The sequence below is a fragment of the Temnothorax americanus genome, unplaced genomic scaffold (genome assembly GCF_048541705.1).
Source record: "Temnothorax americanus isolate GAGA-0224 unplaced genomic scaffold, ASM4854170v1 Scaffold15, whole genome shotgun sequence".
Lineage (NCBI taxonomy): Eukaryota > Metazoa > Arthropoda > Insecta > Hymenoptera > Formicidae > Temnothorax > Temnothorax americanus.
Window position 1 is genome coordinate 2,511,113 of NW_027509286.1, and position 27,584 is coordinate 2,538,696.

The 27,584-nt window shown below is 40.2% G+C and overlaps 2 protein-coding genes across 3 annotated transcripts; one reads left to right on the forward strand and one right to left on the reverse strand.

Moving 5' to 3' along the window:
• Window positions 1–519: 519 nt before the first annotated feature.
• On the forward strand, window positions 520–3,274 carry LOC143895135 (p21-activated protein kinase-interacting protein 1-like). Of its 2 annotated transcripts, XM_077402005.1 has the most exons (4): window positions 520–715; window positions 1,013–1,175; window positions 1,269–2,537; window positions 2,669–3,274. In XM_077402005.1, exons 1-3 carry the CDS (start codon window positions 617–619, stop codon window positions 2,498–2,500), a joined length of 1,494 nt encoding a protein of 497 aa, XP_077258131.1. In that variant the 5' UTR covers window positions 520–616; the 3' UTR covers window positions 2,501–2,537; window positions 2,669–3,274. The 2 variants fall into 2 exon arrangements, with proteins under 2 accessions (XP_077258131.1, XP_077258129.1); XM_077402003.1 differs by having other exon boundaries at window positions 1,269–3,274.
• LOC143895132 (neprilysin-11) lies at window positions 2,525–27,211 on the reverse strand. Its single transcript, XM_077401995.1, has 19 exons — window positions 27,071–27,211; window positions 25,706–26,270; window positions 24,829–25,300; window positions 20,622–20,707; window positions 10,854–10,921; window positions 10,045–10,223; window positions 9,643–9,888; window positions 8,670–8,875; window positions 8,069–8,245; window positions 7,622–7,720; window positions 7,016–7,160; window positions 5,804–6,018; window positions 4,919–5,095; window positions 4,660–4,822; window positions 4,477–4,525; window positions 4,066–4,133; window positions 3,797–3,933; window positions 3,506–3,670; window positions 2,525–2,959 (listed from the first exon to the last, which is right to left on the reverse strand). The coding sequence occupies exons 4-19, from the start codon at window positions 20,631–20,633 to the stop codon at window positions 2,783–2,785; spliced, it is 2,283 nt and encodes a 760-aa protein (XP_077258121.1). The 5' UTR covers window positions 20,634–20,707; window positions 24,829–25,300; window positions 25,706–26,270; window positions 27,071–27,211; the 3' UTR covers window positions 2,525–2,782.
• Window positions 27,212–27,584: the final 373 nt, after the last annotated feature.

Here is a 27,584-nt window from a genome sequence, read left to right on the forward strand (position 1 = left end):
TAGATAGATATAGATAGATAGATAGATGGCCAGTAGAACATTTTATTCACATAGTAAGTAGGACATAAAAAAATTAACTTATTTCAATTATGTGATTGTTTTTTTCATGTGTTGCAAGAGCGGTGAAATTCGACAGGCTACTTATTTCGACGTATACGCAATGACTGCAATCACTTTACGAAAATATCTGCAAATAATTGTGCTAAGGGCTCAAAACTCAATAATTGTTACAATACCGTGCGTTATGCATGCATTATCTTTAAATTACTAATACCATATTTTTTTACGTTCTGTTTTATTATGTACATGTATACTATATATTATTATATTTTCGAGGGAGATGCAATCGGCGAGAATTTTATTTGATTAACGTGACGTGACTGTTGTTTAACAAATTATCCTTTCCCGTGCAACGTGGCTTTTACTCATGCCGGTGATTATCAGACTCGAACCGATTAGAAAAAGGAATAGAACGCGGCAAAGCTTCGAACTCTTCGAAGCTCGAAGCGGCGACAGCGGCGTCTGTGGAAGATGGAGTCTCGTCCGCGTCCGCGCACGTGTGGGGTGTGGGTGCGCTCGTTCTATTGATGCGGTGCAAGTGAAACGCTGAAAGAAGATGCACTCAGACGCACAGAGATTGCCGAATCCGTTCGAAATCATAGTAGGGACGTACGAGCAATATTTACTTGGCTACAAAGTGCACAACATCGTAAATGTGAGTATATTTCGACACGTGCTTCGTGTACAGGTTAGGTTTTTATACGGTATGGGTGAAGCGTGACACAAAAGTGTCGAGATACGTCAAAGGAGGATGCTTCTACTAGTCATATTTACGCGTTTGTTCATTCATATCATTTATATATTTGTCGCTTTGGAAAATTCAATGATTATTCGAGATAGAAGAAAAGACGTATCTTCAATCAAAGTTCAAACGAGAAACTTTTACATTAGTTCTTTAAATATGAATATTTTTAGATTAAGAATTCATTTTTCTTTTTCTTTCTGTCCATAGGAATACAAAATAGAGAAAAGCTTTGCGACCCACAGCCATGTCGCAAGCATACGCACTGTCGCCAGCAGTAAATATCACCTAGCGTCAGCTGGCGCAGATGAAACGGTATGTCTGTACGACATGCGTTACAGACGAGAATCCGGCAAATTAATCCATCACAAAGGTACACAGATGAACGCACTCTATTCGTACATATAATTCAATGTAATTATATAAATTTTTATTTAAAATAACAATCTTTGTATTTCCTTTGCAGATACCGTCAATTGCCTCGCGTTTACTCCAGAAGGCTCCCATCTGTTCGCATGTAGCACCGACGGTAGCATAACCGCCGTACATTGCGGCAATTGGCAGCTGGAGAAGATCTGGCCGACCGCGCACAAAGGCACCGCCGTCAATACTCTGGCCATTCATCCGACCGGGAAGCTAGCGCTGTCCTCCGGGAAGGACGGCGTGCTTAGGACGTGGAATCTGATCAAGGGCAGGCAGGCTTACGCCACTAACTTGGTACCGAGACTGAAGTCTAACGCCAAATGGATAACCGTTATCAAATGGAGTCCGAGCGGCGAAAAGTATCTGTTGGCTGTCAACGGAAATATCTACATTTATTCTGTGGAATCGGCCGGAATAGATAGGGAGCTCACGTTTGACTCGAAGGTCATTTGCGTCGAGTTCCTGAAGGATGATTTAATCGCGGTCGGTTTCGAGAACGGGGACATAAGATTTTGTGACCTTAAAACCTCCCTGCATACGATGAATACGAAGGCGCACAGCGTGAGAGTGAAATGTATCGCGCATATGAACGATCTGTTGGTTAGCGCCTCCAGCTCCGGAGAGATCAAGCTTTGGCGATATAATAAACACAGTTTGGATATGTTGCAAACCGTTAATTGCGGCGCTAGAATTACTTGCCTCTCTTTGGCACACACTTACAAAGATTTAGTGCGGAAAGAAGTTGAATCGAAGGAAGAAGAGAAAACGAAAAAGGAGAACAGGCTCAGACTGAAGCAGGAAGTTATTATTGAGAACGAAGAGGATTTAGAAGTCGCAAGTATTAGAAATCCTAAAGAAAAAGCACAAGAAAAGAAAAATGAAAAGAAGAGATCTATAGAAAATACTGAAGACAGTGTCCAACATTCGAAAAAGAAAGCTGCAAAAGTAAAAAAGGCTATTATTTCAAAAAAGAAGAGAGACAGATCGTCCGAAATGGAAATCGATAAACCTAAAAAGAAGAAACTCTTAAAAGCGAATGAGACAAATCCTAATAAAAAACGAAAAGAGAATAGTGCTGCATCACAGGTCACTTCGCCAGCGAAGAAGGTTAAAAAGTCGAATGAAGTTGAAGAGCCACCTCTCCCTCGCAAGAAACACAAAGTAAAATTACCAACGACGGATGTCGAAGATGCTCCACCTAGGAAGATAAAGACGAAAGTAAATGCGGAAAAAGGAGTCGTGCCAAAAAAGAAAAAGAAGAAAATAATGGGATAAATTAGGATTCAATTGCGAGAGGAGTCTCTTTACAAAAGTTATTATTTTTTTTTTCATCGTGTGATATTTACATGATAAGCTTAAGAGTAAGAATAGAGCGCCTAGGTGCTTAATAAATTACTCACTAGGTTCCTATAATTATAAATCAGTCTATTTACAATTTCTTAGATTTATCACCGCACCAACGCCTTCTTCTGTCACGAGAGATTAAACCTGAACGAGATAACAGTTTTTTAGGCGTCGTTACGTTTCATACCGCTCGAAATAATGCGAAGGATGTGTCTACCACAAGATGCACTTGTGCGACGGGTTCATTGGACTACCGAGCGGGCACTTCCAGGCCTTTGCGAACTCCGCGTTGTTCGACAGCGTGCCGATAACTCGAAAATGATTTGGCGCATGGACACCTTCTATCACTTTGGACTTCAACGCTCCGTTTGTATAATTGCCGCACCAGACCTTAAAAAAGATTAACGTTTAAGACTCAATCTTGTAAAAAAAGCTTCGCACGCAGAAAAGAGCTACGAAGTTCTCATTTGCGAACTAGAGCTCTTTGCGATTTTAATTTATACCTACGTAGATCTTTATTATAAATAATTTCTCGCTAGTTTGACAAGAGAAAAATCGCCATTTCAATGATTTTAAAATTCTATAAATCTCGCCCATATATGTACAAAGTTTTTGTAACGTATTTAGGTAACAATATGTAAAACGATCTTTTTTCTCTTCATTTTTATAATATTGTATATATATATATTAAATATATGATAAATATGCAGCATTAAGTTTTATTGCTATTTAAATATACTCACAATCTCTCTCTCTCTCTCTCTCTCTCTCTCTCTCTCTCTCTCTCTCTCTCTCTCTCACACACACACAGTTTAGAGTACTATTAAATAAATTACTTTCTCAGGAGAAAAGCTCTGATCGTATGATTCTTTTACCAGACGCTAAAATTTTAATATTTTATTGGACAAAATTTAATTAATTTTTTCTTCTTTTTACCTGTGCAAAACCTAAGAAGAACAGTTGCTCGTTGCTGTAGTCGACAAGACCAGGGAGGGCTTGCTGGTACGGACTGCGTGTAATCAGCCTCTGATACGCTCTGTAAGCTTCCCTGATGCCGCCGTTGTCGGCAATATTTTCACCCTGGGTGTTGATACCGTTCACCTGAAAGTCAGAAGGTGAGTCGAATGGTTGAGCATACGAGCAAGAGATATGCCTTGGCACGCTTCTCTCTCTTCCTCTGTGCTTTCGATGAATAAAATAGGCACGTTGCTACCGTGCGAGGCTCACCGTGAAATTATCACCCAACTCCGGCAAATGATAACTGCTGTACTGCTCGATTATACATTGCACTTTCTCGTGATAGTGTCGCAACGTCTCATCGCTCCACCACTGCCGTAGATTGCCGTTCTCGTCGTACCGGCGTCCTGACACAGAAAATCATGTAATTGCAGATATTATTGCGGATATGCGGGCAACGTAGTGCTAAAGAGATAAAGACGGACGAGTGGCCGTTTTAACGATATTACGTAACACACGTCGCATCGCCGATCACGCACCTTGGTCGTCGAAACCGTGGGTAAGTTCGTGGCCCATAATCGCCCCCATAGCACCGTAATTGATGGACCTGCAACGCGCAATGTTGGAGCTTAGCGATTTACGATAGCGAGTCGCACGTAGAGATATCACTTTGTTTTTCGTGAGCTCATATCTTTGCGTCTTTATAAAATCTACAGCACTTTGATAAGTAAATTGCGGCCAATACGTATGTATCAGAAAACTAATAAATTTTTGTGCATTTTATTAAATTTTAAAATCTACAAGTTTCTCAAAAATAGAATACGACTGCCATATCAAAATTGAGCAATGCACAGAATAATTAGGACTATTCGCTGCAAATAAAGAACTGATCAAGTAAAATACGAGTTCATGAAAATTTTGCCGTATCTGTAAAACGTTTTTATACGTACTCCAATCCGTTGCCGTAAAACGGAGGATGCAGGATGCCGGCTGGAAAAGCTAAGATCACACATTCTTTTTACATTCTGAACGATTAAATTAAATTGGTATTGCAAAGCGACAATGATGATTATGTTAATTAGGAAATTTACTTTGGTTAATTAGAAAATTAGCATTAAAAAAAGGACACTTACTGACTGAGTTTAATATCGCGCTGTAAAACGCGTTCACTGTCGTGCCTGTCGATATCCATCTGCTCCTGTCGGGCTTCTCGCGCAAATTGTTAAAGCTTTTTTTCATCGCCACGTCAGTTAGCTTCAGAAAGGTCGCGAACAGCTTCCCGTCGATCACCTCCACCTAAACAGACCGGACATTGCAGTTTCCGCAGCTCGATTGGAATGTAGATGTACTTCGTAATCATACGCAAACACGCGATATTTAGAGAGAACTCACCCCTTCGTAAAACTTGTCTAACTCCTCTGGATTCGTGACCCAGTCGGGAAATCCTACGAACGGCCTCATCGCCTGCAATTTTCTATGGGCTCGAGCTCTCGTGCCGGCATCCATCCAGTCCAGCTCCGTGACCATCTCGTCGAACGCCGCCCTGATATCCAGCAGCATCTCCAATGCCTATCGACAATGATGAACAGTGATCAATCACTTATAGGTATAACGATAATCTCACGTTTGTTAGGAAAATATTGAATAACGAATAAAGCTCGAATTTAGGATATCTCGTAGATTAGGGGTCGGCAAATCACATTTCCCGACCAGATAGTAAAGGGCGAGATATTAAATGTCAAACTTTGTAGGCCAAAAAGATATTACGTATATAGTTATTTAACAAAAGAGAAAATAAGAACTTCCACAAATTTGTTATCGACGAAATTAAAGTTAATAATAATAACAATATTGTTATTAATATAATAAAATGAAACAAATTATTAGCGTAAATAAATTAGCGTAATATAGTAATAAAATAAATAATAATTTATTTCTTTTATTACTATATTATACTAGATATGTATTTATTGTTATAGGGAGAGGCTATGTTTAAGTCGGTTAAAGAAAAAGTCAAATAAAAAATTTCCAAGACATCTAAAAATCTTGAAAGAACCCTGATGGGGAGGGCAATTGAACCGTGTAAGAACATTGAATCGGTCTTAATAATGAAAATTAACAAATTAATGCAGAATATAGATGAAGCCCGCGACTCCAAAAGCCCCTCCCTACCCTATCATATTTTAGCTGTAAAAAAACAGGTGCTGGGTCGCAGTTTGCCGACCGCCGCCGTAGAATATTTCAGGGCTACTAATCGCCGCACATACGATCGCGAACCTTTTCTCGTGCCTGTTCGTTGAAGTGCCTTTGTGCATAAATGTAGCTCAACGCCATGCCGAAATTCCCGTTGACGTTCCCGGTGCATCCCTTCCAGCGCGGCGTCTTCTCCTTCAGGCCGAAGATCTTCTGCGAGAACTGGAAGCCGAGATCGCGGAACTTCTGCAGCGTCAGAGGGGCAACGGTCGCGTACACGCTCCACCAGACGTATCGCACTGAAAAATCGGCTCGACGTTAACATGTTATTTATCGTCGCGCGTTGTTTATCGGCGCGTAATCGCCGTCGGCCGTTTCAAACGCGGCGAAACAATCGCGTACTTATTTCTACAGATACGGTGCAGCTTTCGATAGCTTCTGACCCCTTCTCGCCATTCTTTTCCTCTCCCCCCGGGCGTAGAAACACCCGATATTATCCGTCATGGATTATCGACACTTCCAAGCATCTTCGTTGCTTCAACGATCTTTGGTATTTGGATTTTGGAACGATATTTGGAAGATATGCTTGTAATCGAGTCAGAGGAGAAACTTAAGGAAGCTTTGCGTATCGCAACGTGATTTACGCGAAAGCACTCCTGGTAGAAAAATGTCTTAAAATTTTTCATATTATTAATCAGAATTTCTATAAAAGTTTTGAAACTTTCTCAGAATTTTCCAGATTTTTCTTGCCAACATCTTAGAAATCTGAATAAATATGAGAAAATCCACGCAATATTTATCAGAACTTTTCATATATATTCTAATACTGAAATATTCCTCATTCAATTATTTCTGAAGGTATTTTGATAAATTTTATATATTGTTCATAAATCTAAAATCAGAATTTTTTATAAATCTAGAATATGAGAAAGAAATTCGTAGAAAGTTTCTGAGAAAATATGAGAAATTTTTTCACCAGGGACTCGAGGCTTCTTCTCTTTTTCGCGCTGATATAATTTATTGTTTGTCACTTTTATCAATTTACTACTATCAATAATTATTACATGGGAGAGAGATAAATGAAAATCACATTGCGAAAATCACTCGAACATACGAACACAAAGAGGAATGTTTCGCATCACGCAGCTCTCTCTCTCTCTCTCTCTCTTTTCTCTCTTCTCTTATGTAAATGGACGTAAGTGGAAAAGCAACGATATGCGATGCAGGTTGGGCGAGCACGCATCACGCCAAGTGACAATCGTGTTCGCTTTGACGAGGGTGCGAAATTGGACGTACCTATCGTGGCGGGCGGGGTGATGGACAGCAGCAACGGCAATTTCTGCAAATACTGCAGGTCCACGATGATAACTCGATCCTCGGCCGGATTTATCGTGACGTTCGTATTCTCGAACACAGCCTCCACGTATCTCGTCCAATTCCACTGAAACAGCGCGCAGCGTCTCGTTTAATTACTCGCATTAAAAGTAAGATTCATATCTCGCTCCCGTTTCTGGCAACCCTCGACTCAAATTAGGGAGATATAAATTTGTAAGAAGATTAAATAAAACAATCGTGAACAAAACGCGAATAAGCAAATTTATACAAAAATTGTAATTGATGCTTCAAATATTAAGTCGCGATGAAACTTTTATCTTTAGTATTATCCGGTAATAATTTTGCAAGTTTTTAAATATTACTTCATTCGTTGGCGGAGCTCTTGGAGCGGATCTCATCTTAATTGGAATTTCGATAAGAATTATGTATTATGTGTTTCCAAATTTTCCACTAAAATGTAAATTACGCGGACGCTATCTCATATTGATTTAACCGGCCGTTCACCTTGAACGGTGCATAAATATTCTTACGCTTACGCAAAGAAAAACATAGAGATGTCGATGTTACCTGCTGCGCGTGTATATCGGTGAGTTTTTGCAGGTCGTCGATCGTCACCTCGTGAAGGAGATGATCCGAACTGCGCCGTTCCTCGTTTGTCGCCATGATCTGGACGGATTTCAAAAGAATTAAACGTATTCCTGAAAACGATTATCCTCACATTGGAAGTTGAGTAAGACTAAGAGCTGAACCATTCAACCGAGTATCAAAACTTTATTAAAATTAAAAACAAAAGATTAATTACTAAAATTAAATTTATTATTAATTAATATTGAATAGGCAATCTCAAGTACGCTGCACTTTAAGATATCTAAAATAATAATATATCTTCTATAAAAAAAAAAGATGTACATAAAAAATTAACACGCATAGGATACCATGGTACAGCTTGGAATAGATATGTGAAGAATTAAAGTCGCGAGTGTTCGATACAAACTATACGAATTTGCCACTTACCCTGGCGAGTTTCGTGCCGAATTCTAAAATCTCATTAGCGTAATTCGCACTCATGTTGCCAGCTCCCGCCAGTTCGACCATGGATTTTATGTACTTTTTATACTCCATCAGTTCCGATTGAAAACGCCGCGGATCTAATAAGTAACGCTCACTAAATCCGGGGGATACTTGCTCCATCTAAAAGAGTTTCGTTTTCTGTACTTCGTCACTATCCATGCTAAAGAATTATTTTCTAACGAAGAATAGTTGCTGATGTCAACTCAATTATAATAAGAAATATAAAATTAAATTACTTAAACGGGACATATAACTAACGTTTTCCTTTATTTTTATTAAAAATGGGATTATATTACTAAGATACCAGAAATATAATTTTAATGAAATTTTAAAGAATATTAAAATATCTTATAAATTAATATCGCTTTAATTTATATACAAGAAAAAAATCTGTTTATTTAAATTAAATAAAAGGAGGTTCTCCATTTCTTTGGATTTTCCATTTGCAAAATTATGTCTTTTTATCGTTGAACAATCTTTTGTTTTCTCTGTTAATTTTTTTAAATTAAAATTTGTGGCATTTTGAACGCGCTGGCATTCTCACCATCATCCGATTCCTCGTAGTGTCCTTAACATCCTCGCTAATGTAAAAATTGATGAAGAGACTCAAGCCTAGCGTTCGCTGCCCTATCCCAGCTATCCTCGATATGTCGAGAGATGGTATTTTACCCTGCATCGGCGGCTCCTTTGGCAAACCTAGACTATTGAGCACCTCGAAGATGGGTTCCAATCCTAGAGCTTCGACACTCGCTGCAATCCGATGATTTCCCATTATTTTAAAATGCATTCTATCATCAAGGCTGCAGATAAACGTTTTGCAGCCTGGTTTAAGAGTTATACGTAACGCTACTTCTATTTACATTTTCTGCGGAAAGATTTAATGCGATCGTTGTTTCTATTTAATAAATCATTTGCACGCTTATCATGATCGCAATCGTCGTTCGAAATCAGGCACGAGATCCGGTTACTTCTTCGCGATAATAAAGTAGTCACTTTATCCTATTACATGATTACTGATTACGTTATTGGCGCAATAATGATACGTCGCAATGCGACCGCCAACGTATTGTTAGATAAGTTTATATTTTTTCGAATTTACGCTTATGTAAATGCCGTTACGCGCATTCTATCCTTGCACGAAAGAGCGACAATTGATGAATAATTTATCGTTGAAGTAGGCAAATTACCAGAGTTAACGATAGAGAATCTTGATAGAAAATTGGTTCGCGTGGATAATTATCGTTCCTTTTCCTCACCTTCGAGAAACGCTTCGTGGCTTGATATATGGCTTCTCAATTAAAGATTAATTTACAACCTTCCTATGTCGATTTATCTTTTTTAAATTATTGTAAGAAATTGGCAATTCATAAGCCTATTATTTGTGTATTTTATAAGTTCGGTAATCTTTACAATTATTCAATAATATTTATGTAATTAAAATTTTTCCTGCGAATTTCTTGAAATTTTGGTTTTCAAGATATTTCACCAAGTTGATGCTTTAATTGTTAAAGACTTACCGACATCCATGCAGGTCCTGTAAAGAGCTCTCGCCATCTTCACCGGCTTGAGATCGGTTTCCTCATCCGGTTCCTCAAGTAAAATCCTTAAATTCTTCAGAAGTTCCTCCCTGAGCAAGCTCAGCTGATCCCAGAAACTCTGACTTTGAGGAATCGGATGCTTGTTGATCCAGCCGCCGCAGGCGAAGTTGTAGAAATCCTGGCAAGGATCCACGGACCTGTTCATCGCGCCTATCACTCGCGCCGCTATAACGATAAAAAATAATTGTAAAAATTTATTGTAAAATTACCTCACATTTCAGCGTAATCTGAGCAAAACAAACTGTCTCGGCACTCCCTTTTAAATTGAGAATTAGATCGATTGTTATTTTCCGAAAATATAGCGGGGTGTATAAAAGATACCTGTCCTAATGCACTCCTCGCTCTGGCACATCTCCTTGTACTCTTCTTTGCGAAAAATCGCCATCTGCAAAGTTAGCGCTACGATAAGAGCGATAACGGTCACCGCTAACAATCCAACGACGATTACGAGCCGCAACTCCTTCCCGCTCGATTTCTTCTCATCCCGTTGATTGTAATCCCTGTCGAAAAGACAATGGGAAGATTCCAACGATAAAGATGAGTGAAAACATAACTTGCAACATAACTTGAAAATCGTTTAGCTTTTCAAGTCGGTATACACAAAGATTCTTACTTTCAGCTTTTCACGTTTAACTACACTACAGTACGTAAAAATATTCTACCGCCATTTATCGTCTTTTATCAAAATGCATAAGAAAGATTAACAAGTGCAAAATATGCAAATATATTTCAAAAAGAAAAAGATATCTCGAAAACTGTTTGACTTTTATTTTCAAATCGATATTCGGACACGCGCCTTTCTCGTTGAGCTATACTACTTAAAACTTAAAATTACCCAATTACGAAAATTAAATTACAACAAACACGTATTATAGAAAGGAAGGAAAGAAGGAAAATCTCTAAATAGACAATTGTTTCAACGAGCATAGAATCTTTAGAAGATTCAGAAAAATGTAAAGCACAGTATTTAAAGATAATCTTATATTTAATAGACACGTTTCAAATAAATATACAAGAAACTAATTAGTTAGTAATGTAAAGTGAGAGGAATAAGAAATAAGAAAACTGAAAGTAAGAAATAAGAAAATGTTATCGATTCTTTTTTATCAAGCAAAGGAAACGCTTATTACCAGGGGACGTCCGAGTTTCCTTTCGCGTTCTCCACCGTGTCTCTCTCATTATCCTCCGGGTCGTTCACCTTCAAAAGAGAAATGATGATATATATTTTACAATAATTGCCTGTCGTCCACTTCTTTACATTTTACTCTATTAATGCTAACGAGCGTGTCTGGCCGAAGAATGTGCCCGCCGCGCGCCGTTGCGTTATCCGCAACATTATATTCAACTCCGAAGTAACGAAATGTTAGTGCACCGCGTGAAAAGCTACTTTGATCTAACAAAGAAGCAATATCTTATGACTTGACTTCTGCGCTTCGTGCCATGAAAATGCGAGAGATCAAAGTGCAACTAAAACAGATGCATCTCGTGTAACACAGGGACCTTGGAAGCGACTCTACATATATACGAGAGCGATTCACTGAGAATGATTAAGCTCGGTTTTCCTGAATTGCATTCCAATCGGGAACAAAAAAAGATCTCTGACTAGAAAATTCTGATAGAAAATTTCAGAGCGAAAACAGATCAAGACTGAAAAAATTACGGAAAAATTATTAAAAGTTCATCTATTAAAATATGGCGTGAACAAATCGACTCTCAATTTCGATAAAAATACATAGTTGGCATCGCAAGATACAGGATTCTCCGTTTTGTTAGCGTGACGAAAATATATCTTCTCCCTGTTTCCCGAAGGCGTTAGATAAGCAATGGCAGAGAGAGAGAGAGAGAGAGAGAGAGAGAGAGAGAGAGAGAGAGAGAGAGAGAGAGAGAGAGAGAGAGAGAGAGAGAGTACACTTAAAAATAGAATATACTTAAAATGGTGGTGTGCTGACAGATCTGCGCTAGCGTGCATCCAAACAATAGTTCTCCGCGCGCGTTTCGATGTTTAATCTGGACGTAACTTACGTAAACTCGCGTTCGCTTTTCATCTATTTTTCGCTTCATTGCCGCGAACACAGCGGCGTTCTCGACGGTTTCGGGTTTAATGGGACGAGGATTATCTCTGCCGCGGATGCGCGATGCAGGATATTGGGCACGAGGAGAATAACATGACTATGACTGAAAAGTTAATCCCGCCGATTCTGGGGCAAGGTGAGTATATCGATCATGCGGTTTTAACGCCGCGACGGATGATACCTACGCCGATTTAAATTACGTGCTGCAGCCGTTCTTTCTTCGTAATTACGGCGCGCGTGAAACAGGTCGGAAAGAACGATCTTATAGAACGCATTGTCTTGCCGTACAAAAATGCCATTGGATCGAGGAGATATTTTATATATCGCTGCCTTACAATCTGAACTGTAAATTATACGCCATAATGATATAGACTTGACTAAAATCATTTTGGATTAACAAGCTGCGATGACACAACAGCGCTATATATATTTTTTTTCAACACGCGCGGCTCTTCAAAGACTCGTTAAGAATAATCTTCGTTAACGTCATATAAGACAGCAAAAAGAATTTAATCAATTTCGAATCGAATTCAGAATTTATCGCTTACCTCTAGATTACGCTATATAATTTTGAGAAATGAAAAAAAATTCCGGTGATTCAGTCAGAAGCGAGTAATGATTTAAGACAACCCAATTCCAAGTCATTCTCCGCTTCACCAACTTCGATTAATATTAATTATATGGCCAACTAAATGTTCCTCGCGTATGTACTTTATCTGCCGGATCTTTATCCGCCAGACGCGTGCTCAGCTAAAGAAACGCTTAAGTAAAATTAATGAAAAGTTGACACAGTCGACTCCGATATGGGTCAGTCTGTGAGGCTTTCTTCTCTTTCTTTTGATCGCATTAACGGGCACGTGTCTAACACGCGTCTCCTTTCGTTTCGCATTATTTTATTAACTCCTTTCACCGCCGACAATTCCAACGGTCTCATTTTTTTCTAGGTTTGTAATTAATTCACGCCCCATATAACTTTAATATATTTGCAAAATGTGTACGTTTTCCATCATTATATACGTCATATCGTTAACTCAAATGCGAATCGTGTTGCAAGGTCTCTGAGACTTCTTTGAGGGCACATTAAAGAGGCGATCCTAAAATAAAATTCGTAAGATTTGGAAAAGTTTCAAAATAGATTTTACATTGACCAATCAATCTTTCCGTTGTAATTCAATTTCAGTCTTTTCTGGATCATCGTTAATTACAACGTAGATCAACGTGAATTTAGACAAACGTGATTGATGTTGTTTGACTTTGCTGAAATCGGCCCTTTCGCGTTTAGTCGAGAGGCGAGAATTCGATTTTCCGCGAGCGGCGCGGATACATCGGCGTGCGTCCGACAACGTTCCCATTATATGTTCCTCGACCTATCGGAATCGGCAGGCTTGACGCGAGAAACGCCGGCGCCTTTTTCTCGTCTTCTTCTTCTTCTTCTTCTCTCTCTCTCTCTCTCTCTCTCACTTTCTTTCATCTTGCGTCTATCAAGTGAACCATACGCCTTACGCAATCGTGTATCTGCTTTATTCTAGTTCCCTCCTCTCTGTTCGAGTAAACAGACCGATTTCTTGCGATACCATATAGGCACCATGATTCCAAGTTATTTCTAGTTATTCTCTCTCTGTTTATTTCTCTTCTCCTTCTTCTCTTTAATCTCTGAGAGGAAAAAAAGTGCCATTTGGCGCATTTAGCAGTCAATTAATATCAGCGATAAATCGTGGCTATTGAATATATTTTATTATTAACTATTTTCTAACGCGAAGATTTTATCACAAATATTATAAGAATGAGATAATAAAGAATCTCAAGAACGGAGAACAATTGCATATTTTACATCAATCGCGCCAGACGTGCGTTATATCGTTTTCTCTTCCTATTCTTCTCGTCGCAATGCGACAATCCAATTTTTAATGGTTGTGCTTAACGGTATTTAAAATGCACGGTCACAGACTGCCTATTCCGCTCCTGCCGTCGCAATTATTCCCCCACGTCCGATCGTTCATGTAAATTATTTACCTCGCGGTAGTAGCGCGGAAAATCGCGGAAATTTAAACAGGACGTGACAGGAAAATGAACGTTCGTCGGTGAACGTCTGTCGCGCTGACGGCCACTCGCGGGTCGCGAACAATTATCATCGTGCCTTACCGTCCACTTCCGATCCGCGCGTCCTTGCGCGCCCGGTAATTGTCATCCGATCGACGTCGCTTTTGATAAGGCGTCGTCCTTGCGCGCCGTAAGATTTCACCGTTTGAACGTCGAGCCGCATGCGAGTTCCATCGGCGATCAGCGGGTGCGTCTGACATTGAGCCTCGCGATGGATCGACGGAATCGCAATTCGTCCCGACGATGGGGAAGTACTCGCCGAACTAACTCACGTTCGTTAAGATACCTCTCTTCCTGTCGTCCTTAGATGCAATCGGGCGACTGACTGCGATCTCGCTATATACGCCATCGTTGACAATGGGAGTTGAATATTATCTCGCCGATGAGAGGATTAAACGCTAAGCTACGCGCCGATCTCCCTCGCCTTTATCTCGCTTCTCGGGATATCGCGTGGTAATTAATTCTTTTTGCGCTAATAGATTCCTCCCCGCGACGGCGAGGCGATAAACAACCAGGACCCGACGCGCATATAATTCAATCCTCTTCCTATATTTGCTTCGACTGCAAATCGGGGAAGTAAAAGATCACAAGGCGCGGTAGCCTTATAATCGAAACTTAACCGCAGACTTAATCACAGGCGGATTTTTCTTCCAACAAAGAGTGCTGAGTTCACTTGTGAAATCGAGATCAACGATGTATTCTTATCATTAAGCTTTTTTAATCTTTAAATTTATAGATAAAGATTGCTGCGCGCGGACCGTTCAAAGCGATGCAACAATTTTTTAAATTAACGAAGAAAAAGACAGATATACTTTATATTGAAGTATTCAATCGTAAAAGATTAACTGTGCAAACATGTTTTATAATTACACCGCTAAATAAAAGGCATTTTACATCTGCAAAATAAGGTACCTACGCATCTTCCTTGTAGTGATTAAAAAAGAAATACGAGTCACGTCATTCGGAATTCACATAGACGCGAAGGAACAAAAAATCTCGACGAGGTCGAATCGTCGGAGTCCAATATAGGCAGTTCCGCGTAAACCATAATGCGACATTCGCATAATGAATCTATCTTCTATATTTGTCTCTCGTTGTTGACTGCTTGCGTTCCGCTCTGAATGAAACGCATCTTTGACGATTTTGACATGAATAGCTTCCACGTAATCGTCTCAATAAGACGATGAAATTATGAGATAGCTAGTAAAATTGAGCGAGGTCATTAAATATGGACTTCAATCAACGGCAATGACAATGTAATAATAAATAATTTCTAACTCCAACAGGTCTGTTAAAATTCCTCGGTTGGCTCGTACTTTCACGCTAATTACCAGCAGTCACTGATAATTTCAGGTACAAACAGAATTGATTTATCGGCATACATTCTCCTTCACTGGTCATATTAATTCTGATCATTAATTCCAGCTGCGAGTCGCGTGAGTAAGCTCCAAACATCGCATACCTATGACGACGATATACCGTACAGTATTTATTTATCGGTATTTTCTAGCTCGTCACGTACGAGATGTGAGACGCTATCAGAGGCGTTGACTCCGTTCGTTATGCGGCACGTGAGTGTCTCTGTCGCTCAATCTGTATATCACACGCTGCACGTTTCTGTCGTACCTCGATCAAGTCGGCATGGTAAAAACCATCCGTAAGTATATTTTAATAAATATACATATGTACAAATGTACAAAAGTTTAAAATATATTTTAAATACGTAGATATAAATTTAAAATTGAAGGAGGTTGTTAAGGATCAGAAATGTTAAGAACTGCATAAAATTTAAAACATAAGCTCATTCATAAATGACGTCAGCATGTGAATTTTTTTAGATCTTTTCCAATTGGTTTTTGAAAACATTTATAACAATTAAAGTTCAAGTTTTAATGGCCTCTAATGAGAGATTCAAGATTGCATATCAATTATTGGCAAAAATGACCTGAATAAAAATTTGTGTTTAATATATAAAGAATATCATACTGAAAATACTTTCACAAACATTTGAAAAAATACCACACTGATTTTCTTGCAATATCAAAATTGGCATCGCGATAGAGCCGCAGTAATAAATCGGTATGAAAACGTGTATCATTTAAATTTTTTATTTAAATAGGACAACGAAAACTCAGCACAAAATAAATATTTCTTTTACGTCACATCTTAAGTAAGTTTCAAATGCTTCGCTGAATAAACACACATAGGGAATTACGCGATAAAGCTTTTACCGTGACATGAAAGTGGCACTAAACAATCTTGGACTTTGTTTTAACGTTAATCGAAAAATAACGAAAAAATCTAAAAAAATTCACGTTCTGACATTATTCATAAAAGAGCTTGTGCTTTAGGCTTTAATTCCTAACATTCTGATTCTCTACAACCTCCTTAAAAATTCCCTTCGCCGAGATACTCCTACGACGTCTCTCGACGAGACCGTTTCATTATTCTCATTTATGTCCGCAGTTTGTTCTACAATTGTAAGAGGAAGAGACGAATGCTCTGTATGAAATATTTCTCTCTTAAATCGTTTCCTTACGCAAAAAGATACGACAGAAAAAGACACGCCATGAACGTGCCGTAACATCTCATTCATTTATTTGTCTCTTCACGAGGAGATGCATCTGATTTTACATCAAACTGGATATCACGTTGAGAAGTAGCGCTTCAGAGGACTACAACACCCTGGTTAGAATTTTTCATTTAAAAATTTGGACACCGTTTAGGCACTTCTTGATTGATTCGCCGTTATGTTTCAGGCTAACTAGAAGAAATTTATTTTTTACGGGTTTAATTATATAGTAATAATAACATTTACAATAAACATATAAACTTATATGGAATTAAATTCATTTTTGTTGTTTATTAATAAACTGTAGAGAGAGAGAGAGAGAGAGAGAGAGAGATTAAACTAACTTGAACGTTTTTGAGAAGCACCATAGTTGGTCTGAAAATAATGGACGGTGTCCAAAGTCGAATCTAAGGCCCAGGAATCCTTCGGCGACGCTCGGGAAAGCTCATTATATTCTCAATAGTACACGCGGTTTTTATCCAACGGATAATGACGAATCTAAGCGGCGAAATTATTTTTCATCCGATTACCAATGCCGGGAGGTGTAGGCCGACGCGCCAGGCTACCTTCAAAAGTGACTGACACGCGCGGGGTCCGTACACAGCGCATCGCGCGTCCTGCTCTTTCGCAAATGGAGCGCCTGAATGCGCTATTGAGAGGATCCTATTTCAGCGACGCGAACGTGGGGGGAGGTCGTAAGTGCCGCCGTTGCTTGAAACCCATTATCGCCCTATTACTTGATAATACAATTACGGTGGCGTATAGCGAAGGTGGTCAGTGACTTCTGTGCATCAGCGATCGCGGCACCTCCACGTGGCCACATCACTTTTTCCTCCGTCTCTTTCATCGTGCCAGTTGCATCCATTCCGCAACAAATTATTCCCGCGCCGCGATCTCGCTTTTCGACCTCGAAGCGTATACGGTTCGCTCGGACGAGCGAGAAGACAAGCGAGGAAAGTTCGGCTTTCTGTAAATCTCTTTATACTTTCGCAAAATCTTACAATTAGTTTCATGGATCCCTGGTCCCGCGAATCTCTAATTACACACGTTGGCTTTCGTGAATCTTGCGTTGATGGATTTGCGATTTCATGGTTTTGGCTAAACTACATGCGTCGCGGCAAGTATAGTTGATGGTTCGGCTGATGGTCTAGCCAAAACTATGGAGTAAATGATAAAAAAAAAAGGATGCTTGTACATATATTAGCATCAAAAGTTGCATTGATTGAGAAGGATCAAAACCCAAAAATAGTCGAAACGTCGTGACGATTATAATTAATAAGGATAGCCAGTTAGGTCGAACAGAAAATATTTATGTATTGTTAATTAGTTATTGACGAAGTAAAAGTTTCCGATTTGATTTAAATGACACAATCCGCTTTTATTCCTATACATCGATCACCCTGAGCGACTGATATTTGACGTTTCTGACGCTGCGATTGAGACACGCGAGGCGTAATCGCCGCTTAACGAGCTTCCGGGGAAGGGCTTCGTGGAATAAATTCGCTTCAAGTGCTCTTCTTGCCATTGACTTAAATTTCTCGAGCGAATCTCAACCCGGCCCGGTCGCGCGCTCGCGGATCGTGTCCGCACCGAGCGCTCCACTTCTTCCGCCCGCCTCTTTTTTTTTTCTACGTCGAAGGAACAATCGCTTCTGTGATGATCTCGCCGGCATACGGGGCCAATGCGCGACCCCGTATCGCACAGATAGCCGGGAAAGCCAATTAGACAGGATGAACGGATTGGAAGAGCGGTAGAAATAGAGAATAAACGACCGTTCTATATGGAAAAGAACTTTGATAAGATTATATCTGTTGAACTATTTGTCCAAACGTTGAAAAGACCGAGAGCTTCAAAATCGTGTGGTTTAATCTCGATTAGTGCATTTTTTTTTTACTTGCGTTATTTATAATCGTCATTTCCAGTTGGAGAAACTGTTCGATTAAAAAAACAAAGAAAAAATGCGTGAACTGCGTAGCCATGTCGCAAAAGGGGATAATAGATAATCGCCGTAAACGGCATCGCTTTATCTGCCTCGAGCACGAATAAAATGTGATATTCGATGTTAGTAACTGGTCTTATTTTAATTATCCTTCACCTGCACGCGATTGACCTCTTTTTCCGTCAGAGTAAGAAAACCAGAATTGGCTGCAGCAATGTTCGACTACTTGCGGTTTCTAACGAAGTATAATCGAACACGCGGCAGTTTACTTTTTCCTCTTAATTGGATTTAATCGTGGAAAAAAACCGATTGATCGATTGCGGATCGAAAATCCATGATCGCGCAGAAACGAAATTTATTTAATATGGCAACGGTAAGGTTCTAAATATCTGGAATGACAGTCAATCGCAAGTTGATCGAAAACTTTGGCAAAAAGAGATCAGACGAATGCATTTTTATCGAACAGTTTCGGTTCTTGAGTTAAAGAAACTGTAAAATAACATTTACTCATTTTTGCGTACAATTTACCCTATCGGGAAACGAAAGACTCTCTAATACCTTTATATATTCTCAGATTATTTCTTCTTTCTACAATAAATCACAATTGTACCTCGAAGATCGAATCGCGCCGATTCTCCACAGTTTTTACATTCGCGATCAGCGTGGAATAGGTCGTATAACTATTCACGCGGAATAGATCGCCCCACCTCGCGCATCCGCGCACGCATATGGTGATAAGGTGGCGGATGCGTAGATGCCTTATGTTTTATGCAGCGATCTCTCGGCACACGCGTGCCGCTGAGAAAAACGAGACGTACGCGCGCGGATGCCGACGGCGAAGCGAGGCGAAGGAAGAATCCGATTACCGGAAAGGAAACTGTCAACAGGTGTAACGGAGGTGCCGTACTTGCAAATCACGAGCGATCCTGGTAATTATGCCATTTGACGCGTCAAGCTTTTTTACCAAACTTTTTTTGTTTTTTTTTTTCAAGTCCGATCAAGTAAACCGCCGTCGGGCAGACTCCGATCCGTGAGTCAGCTTCTCGATCTCCTCTCCGTTGTTCTCGAAAAACGAGGAGACGCGCGTCTTTCGGCGACAAAGATTCGCGTCGTCGGTAATGCGGGATAATCCTTCGAGAGGCGTACATTCATCAATTAGAATTTAATTTAAATAAATCACACACTTCCAATTGCGCGTTGGCAGCGTTGGCTTCCTCCTCGATGCGGGACGAATGCGAAACGAGACCATTGTACAAACACGTATATAGGATTTGCATGAAATTTCAAGTACGCCGTTCTTCGAAGTTCTTTCAGAGACGATTTTATCTCACGGCGCCGCTTCATACTGCGCGTGTTTCACCGCCGATCTGTGTCTTCGCGCATGACCCGAATAATTATTTCCTCGAGCAAATTTGTCCGTTAAAATAAACTTGTCCCGAGACAAAGAAAAATACAGGTATTACCTGTTCTGAGATGAAAATATTAAAATATTTTGCTTTTATTAATAATTAATATGTGCGACATCAAATTTTTTTTTATAATACTGCGATAAGAGGAATCTTCTCAAGCATTGCAATTCCTAAGAAACTTTTCTTTATCCGAAATTTGCTGGAAAACTGAATATATTAAATTTAATTAATTAATTCATTAAATTATTTATTTAACTAATCGTTCAAATTCATTTAATTTACTTAATTAATATGTTTAACTAACTTTTTTTTTAATTAATTACTTATTAATAAAATTATTAATTAATTAATACATTCAGTTTTTATTCGTGACATTAATTCCACGAACGAAGTTGATGGAAGTTGAGCGTTTGCGTGACGCTAAAAATCAATGTTTGAGGGACGATCGTGGTGTGTATCCTGAAGAAATAATCCGAGAATACAAATGGCATCTCATTTTCTAAAATATATAAGCGCGTAACACAATAGTTTCTCGTATCTGCGCGCGCGCCCGTAATCACAGGATTACACAAGAATATCGCGTATCTGCGAGATAAATAAATCCGCGCGAGGCTTTACGTTCTCGCAGGAGGAAAAGCCGATACCAAATTGGCCTAAGGAACGGGCAAGTTGAATTTTAATGGGGACTCGACGAGACAGTCGCGGGCACAATGGCACGCACGAATCTGGCTTATCCCCCCCCCCTCTGTCCCTATCGGCACGCTTGTCCCCTTCAGCGTCACTCGGATGAGGAAGCGGTGTCTCACCTTGTATCTCATCCTCGCGTCTCCTTCGCCGTCCCGTCCTTCCCGATCTCTACCTTCCCGTCCTTCAGTCCTCTCAACCGACGTGTCTGCAACAGGACGAGATGAATTATTAGTTTTAAAAAAGTGTCCCCGTGTCTCATCCGCGGCGAATGCGACACGGCCCGGCCGATGAATCACCTGTTTTGCATTGAATGACAGAACGCGAGCGCTTTTTTTTTCTCTCTCTCTCTCTCCTCCCTTTCTCCATTCGTATACCTTTGTCATCGGGCGCCCGCGACTTGTCCCTCCGCGGGGGCAAGACAACGACGTCGCGAGAGTAAAAGAAGGAAGCAAAATCGTCGTCCGCCTAAATCTCGGCCGAGATTTATTCGATTTTTCATTCATCGTCTCTCATTTCGACGCGGCGTGCACGCCCCGCTCGAGGGTGCGAGCTCTCGTCGTAGCCTCTCGACGTGGCAAAAATTCCCGAGAGTTAGAGAAAAGAAACGGATGAGCGCGCGTCGAAACTTTTACCTTACCGGATACACGAGGAGGACCTCGGTAGAGCGCGGACGTGCCCGCGGCCGCTTCCATAATAAATGATTTATCTGAGCTCGGCATGGTACATTAACCGGTTAACGAATCGCGCTCGACGGCGCTCGATTGTCTCTCAAAACGCTTTCGTTTCCACGAGAGCGGACACGCGCGAGCGAGTTGCGATCCTACGCGCTTGGAATCTCATTATCTCGCCGGGTAAACCGATTTTTCACGTCTGCGAGGAGATCGTTGCTGGAATCAACCGTTCTCGGACTTCCAAAGAGAAGCCCAGCTCGCGGAACCATGCATTCAGGAGTATTTCGCGCGAGCGCGGACTCGCGTTAACTCTCATATACTCCGTTCACCGACGACGTCACCGAGAACGAGAGAGGATCTACCGCGATTAGCGGGTTAAGCCGCGCGGAAAAGCCGCGCGTCCGTCGTAATCGCGCGGCAAATCGCTCCCTTTTGTGCCGCGAAATTGCGTCGCGAAATCGCGAGATCGTTTATTAAATCGGATGCATCCCGGCGGATCGATGAAAGCGCGCGGCGCACGCGGCCAGCTCTCGCGCTCAAGATCGGCGCCGCAGAAGCGCATGCACGCCGAGCACACGAGCAAATATCGCTCTATTATGTATAATAAATACAGCGGGAAAATCTGCCGATGTTCCTGACACAGGAAAAAAAATGGGAGAACACACATTTACGCGAGCAGCGATTCTCCTCGGTCGCGATTGTAGAAAGAGATCGAAGAAAGTTTTTATTAAAAATAAACATCATGCATGCGTGAAAAATAATTCGCTCTGCAAGTTTTACGTCCATTCGTTTTACATATACGATATTTTCACGATACGTGTGTCGCGTTTTATTCTCGACGGATCGATCTCCTACGTTTTTGAGCGATGCTACATGATCCGTTCTTTACGGCGCGGTTAATTCCCGATTCGTCGAATCGCGTTTACATAATTATTGTCCGCTCCGCGCGTCGTCCTTGACGACTCATGTATAAGTAACGTCGGCGACGACGCCGACGTCTCCGTGCCTATACCGACCCTGCTCTACGCGATATGCTTTCGATTTCGCGTCTACTAATCGTATCTGCCGCCACGCATCGCTGGTGCAACGGCTGCGTTGCGCTCATCTCCGATCCATTTAACGCGGCCGCCGCGCCGTTTGAAGATGCTCAATGCTGAAGTGGACGACTACAGATACAGTTATTATTTCTTACGCAACGAAATGTCCACAGAGCTGCAGATACCGCGGCTTTAGAATTCACCGTATACATCAGATATATGAAATGGAGCATTTGCAGACGTCGAGAATTTGCGAACAAAGTGTAACGAAATAACTGGATGTGGAAATAAAGTTAGCCCATTCCTTTAATATTGTGATCAGTCCAATTATTAATTTATTAGGTTATCGAGTCAATTTATCAGTATTTAAATTAACAATAAACAAATAAATTAATAATAAGAAATATGTCACGTATTACAAAAGTTAGTAAGATAACAATATTAATTGATTAATTAAAAATGTTTTCTCCACATATTGAAATAAATTTAAATTCTGCAAACTATGTATATACAACTATCTCAGAGTTTGTTATTGATAACTAAACTTGTTTCGCCTCGCTAAAAATTGGTTTCTTTTAAATGCGAAATTTTTATGCGCGCGACTATCCCGGGACAAGAGGTGGGTTTCAGAACTTGAGAACGACGCTATCTCTCGAAAAAATACTTCAGACGCGTGAATCTTATCGAAGCCCGCAGGATGTTGAAGATATAAACAGACGGGCAATTTTTTAAGAAACAGTCTCTTTGTACGCGCCAGGGAAAACGCACGAGGGAGTCGCGGTGTAGGTACAGCATCCGTTTTAAAATCTATTCATAAACGCGAGACGCGCGTTAAAAGAAGCGGGGGCTACGTTCGTTAAGACGCATTTCCCACCGCGAGGATGAATCCGAAATTTAACTTCTTTAAAACGAGATGATACACCGACTGCTCTCCTGGCGTCCCGCCAGGAAATAATTTAGTGCCGGAGAGACGCTTTTGTTGAAAGAACACGCTATTAATCTCTTGAGCCGCGTATTTTTTCAATTTTTTTCAATATTTTTCTCAGCTTCTTTATATCGCCCCGACTTGGATTAATCGTTTAGTGCATCTTATGGTATAATATAAAAGTTTTGTAATAATAAAAAGATCACTCACGTGACAAGAAAAATTAAAATTTGAAGAGCTAAATATATTTTACTTCTTCTTCTCAAGAAAAGGGAATTTTAATTGGTATATCAGGAAATTACAGGAATTTTAGGAAATCCAGGATAATAAAAAAAAAATCACTCGCGTGATAGAGAAAATTAAAATTTTAGAAACTAAATATATTTTACTTTTTCTTCTAAAGAGAAGGGAATTTTAATTAGTATATCAAGAAATTTCGGAAATTTATAAGGAAATCGAGATAAAAAATAGAAAGATCACTCGCGTGATAGAAAAATTGAAACTTGAGAAGCTAAATATATTCCACTTCTTCTTCTCAAGAGAAGGGAATTTTAACTGATATATCAAGAAATTCCAGAAATTTGAGGAAATCAAGGGCTACTTGTATTATGATTGCATTGCCTTGAGCGAACGTGAGTTGAAAAATAATAATCGCAAGGCGAGCATAACAAACTCTGGCGGTCTGCGATGTTAGATGCTCGAAACATTCATCTTGCACATTCTTTATTACGAGAAATGCTTTCACTTTCGATAACTAATAATTTCATATAGTCTCGAACGAATATTTTTGAGTACGAAATAAGAAGAAAATACACGAAGATCTAACAAAGATACAGATCTAATTGAAAGAAGAAAAGAAGTTTATTAGCAAGCTACTTTTTTCGATTAATAGGCTCCAATTAATCTCCAATATTTACATGTTCAATTGATATTTAATTTTCAAAGAGTTGCACATTAATTGTTTTCTTTTCAAGCTCAAATTATTTGTTTGCGTATTCTCACACATTTATATATATATATATATATATATATATATATATATATATATATATATATATATATATATATAGTGATATATTGTTTTAGAAAACTCATTAGAGCATGCGTCATTAGCGCGTGCGGCTAAACTGTGTCACTATCAATAGGCAGCTATATACAAGATTAGAGAAGTTCAGATCTTGCAGAAGGACCTTCGACCCCTCGGCGTGTATTATCCGCGTCGCGTGCGTGCGGAAATGTTTAAAGTACCACGTGCGTACTCAGAAAATTTGACATCTCGCATAACAAACTTGCACAACGATATTTGCGAAGGAAGTCACCAAGAGAGAGAACGTCAAAAATGTTTATCGTCTATCTTTGAAAAGCAAATATTTTTCAACGTTTTTCTTTATCTCGTGAAAAATGCTTGCCAGGAATAAATCCAAAACCGAGATTCTTCTAATCTCAAAAGAATGTTTGGCTAAATTAGAATATTTATTGAAATAACGTAAATATGTAATTTTGCTAAATAAATGATAATATTTCTCGAAATAATGTAACTGGGTATAATTTAATGTAATGGTAGAAGAACAAAATGTGTCATATGTGTAAATTTGTCGAATTAAATACTTTATTTTCTTGACAGACAGAGCAAAATCGAGAGACTCGTTAACAGTCTTTTGATATCTCGCGTGAAGTACTGATGAGCGCTCACCTGTTCGCAGCTTCCCTCGGCGGAGCTTCTCATAAGCGCATATTAAAGTGTCGTTCTACGTGCCGTCAGATCCTCCGCAGTTGGAACGAACAGGACTCGGCGCGGAAAAACGAGCGAAAAACGCGTCTCTTCCTCTCGACTCGCGATTCTGTTCTCCTCTCCGTGTCGCCGCAGCCGCTTCACGTCATCGCTTCGCGACTCGCGCGGGCCCTTGGTTATTTTTCTTTCTACCTCTTTGATATTTTTTCCTTCTACTTTTCGGCGGCCGCGTGTACGTTTCCGTGTGCCGGCCGCGGCGGAGGAGGATACGACTCGAGGACCGCTAGTAAACTAAACTGACTGAAGTTTCGGCTTGCGGAGGAGCGACTCTAATCTTCGAATCCCCCACTATTTCCGCGCCACGATGTTCCGTCAGGAGCGGATCGAATTGTGCGACGTTGCGGTTTAACGAGGCCGGTACAGATCGCTATACCTGCAACCAGATTTATTTTTGAAAAATTGTCCTCGTGCCCGTTGGAACACGCTCAAAATCGAATTAGGTATTTTCATTGTCGCGTTAACAGCTAAATGTACACTTTAGCATGAATCCAATTAATTATAGAACTCCATTGCGATTATTTCAAATACTGTACTACTTGGCAACGGTACTGATTTGGCAATTTTACTATGTTAATGTGACAAAATTGCATGTATCAAAAAGAAATGTCTAAATTTTCGTCCGAATTATTCATTCAATCGATTTACCCTTACTTCCTGACCTTATAATATAATTTTTGTCTTTTTCTTCATAAATATTAACATATATTGTATCAATTAATCGTGATTAACCGTAATAATCTATTAATAATCCATCTTAAATACCCAGGCTAACACTGACCTCGCAATAATCATTCAAAATAATATCTGGATCTGGATTTGAAACGAAATCGTTTCCAAGCCCGAGCGGGCGCCCGACGACGGTGCGCACATCGTTACCGTCGATCCTGATCGGTCGACGTCGTAGATCCTCGGCGTTTCCTCGGCGGCGTTTTAAAAGAGACGCGGATTTCGCTGTCCGCAGCATTTGCCGCAAGGCCTCGAAGGCGGGAGGTGTGCAGCGCGCCCGCCGTGTGCCCCAGGCCACGGCGCCACTCCTCTCTTCCTGCGGACGCGCAACGAATCGCAATTGGCCCCGGCTTACTCCCGCGGATTAGATTGCAATTTATCTTGGCCTCTTTGACCCGACCGTGTGCTCCCCTCGGCCTCGCGAGCAACGCGACCCACGCGTCGCGTCGGGCCAGCACGCGCATCCTCGGAACGTGGGTCGCGTGGACGCTCGCGGCGCGCCGAAAAGAGAAGCCCGCGAGAAACGTGGAAAAGATTTCAGCCCGTCGTAAACGTGATGCGCAGTCACGAAAATTAAATGTCCATGCCGAGAGGAGAGTCCGCGAAAAACGCTGCAGCTGAAAAAAAAAATTATAACTCGTTGAAAAAGGCGTTGACGCGCAGTCACGTGAATTAAATAACGCGCTGCTCGAATCTTGTTATAGATTATCGATACTTTAAAGCGCGTGCGTAAAAAGAATTATTTAAATAATAGAGACGTGTAGGTAACGTACGAGGTGAGGTTCAAACGAGTTCGCAAAGCAGATTGCGGAAATTTACTTAAATTCCGAAAAAAATTCTGCTAAATATTTAATATACATATTAATATAATGACCGTTTACAGAATTTTTATCCCGTTGCTGATATTTTTCGGCAATCAATCCTTTCTTTACTTCTTTCATATAGAGAAGGAATAGAATATATTTATATATTTCAAGCATTGTGTGTAGAATATGTATAATAATTTTGTTCTAAAAATTAATCCTTGTATATTTAAAAGATATTCCAGAATCTTTTTTAACTCAATTTTTATCTTATCACAGAGAGATGATAGATTTTATATTCTATTCCGTGCCGATATTTTTCGGCAATCAATCCTTTTTTCAACAAACATTTCTTAACTTCTTCCATGTGTGTGAAGTTATAAATATTATATTATACGTTAATATCTATATTTTTCCGTTCGATCAACTTGCAACTCGACTCGCGGACTTGCCGTGAGAAAAGACCTAAAAAAGTTGCGGTTTAAAAGGTCTTATGTCAGTGTCAGGAAACAACACTCAATCGCGCTTTTTTTGTTTACGACATAATCGATTGAGTACGATGACTAAACGAGGAGAAAGAACGATTACGAAATGTAACCGGACAAATTATTTACCTTTCCGTCAACAAGATCCCAAAACTCAGCTCGATGCGCTTCGTCGAAACCGCTTACGAATACACTATTGAGTAACGCTTCGGGAGAGGAAAGTAATCGGATGATGCTCCGGTTGTTTTCAAAAGCAAAAATATTGCAATCTGTGTTACGGTGGCACGTGACCCACATCACGAGAGCAAGTTAACAAGCGACGAAGGCGAAAGCTCCGATGCGTGCCGAGGTATATCAATGCAGCACTTTCACAGATTTCTGAAAAATGTAAGAACTAGCGCGGAGTATCCCATTAGAATTAATTTGTTCTTATCTGTCGTAGAAAGTTGTGGTAGCAACAATCTCCTATCAGCCTTTTAAGGCCCAAAGAATGCGCGTGAATTTCAATTTAATACGTCGTTAAAAGATTGAACGATAAAGCGTGTGATTCTCCGTTCTGGAATAATAGAGTCACGCTTAGTGAGCTTCGTTTTAATTTTACGAATATGTTGTTTACGATACGAGCGAATTATATCAAACAGAT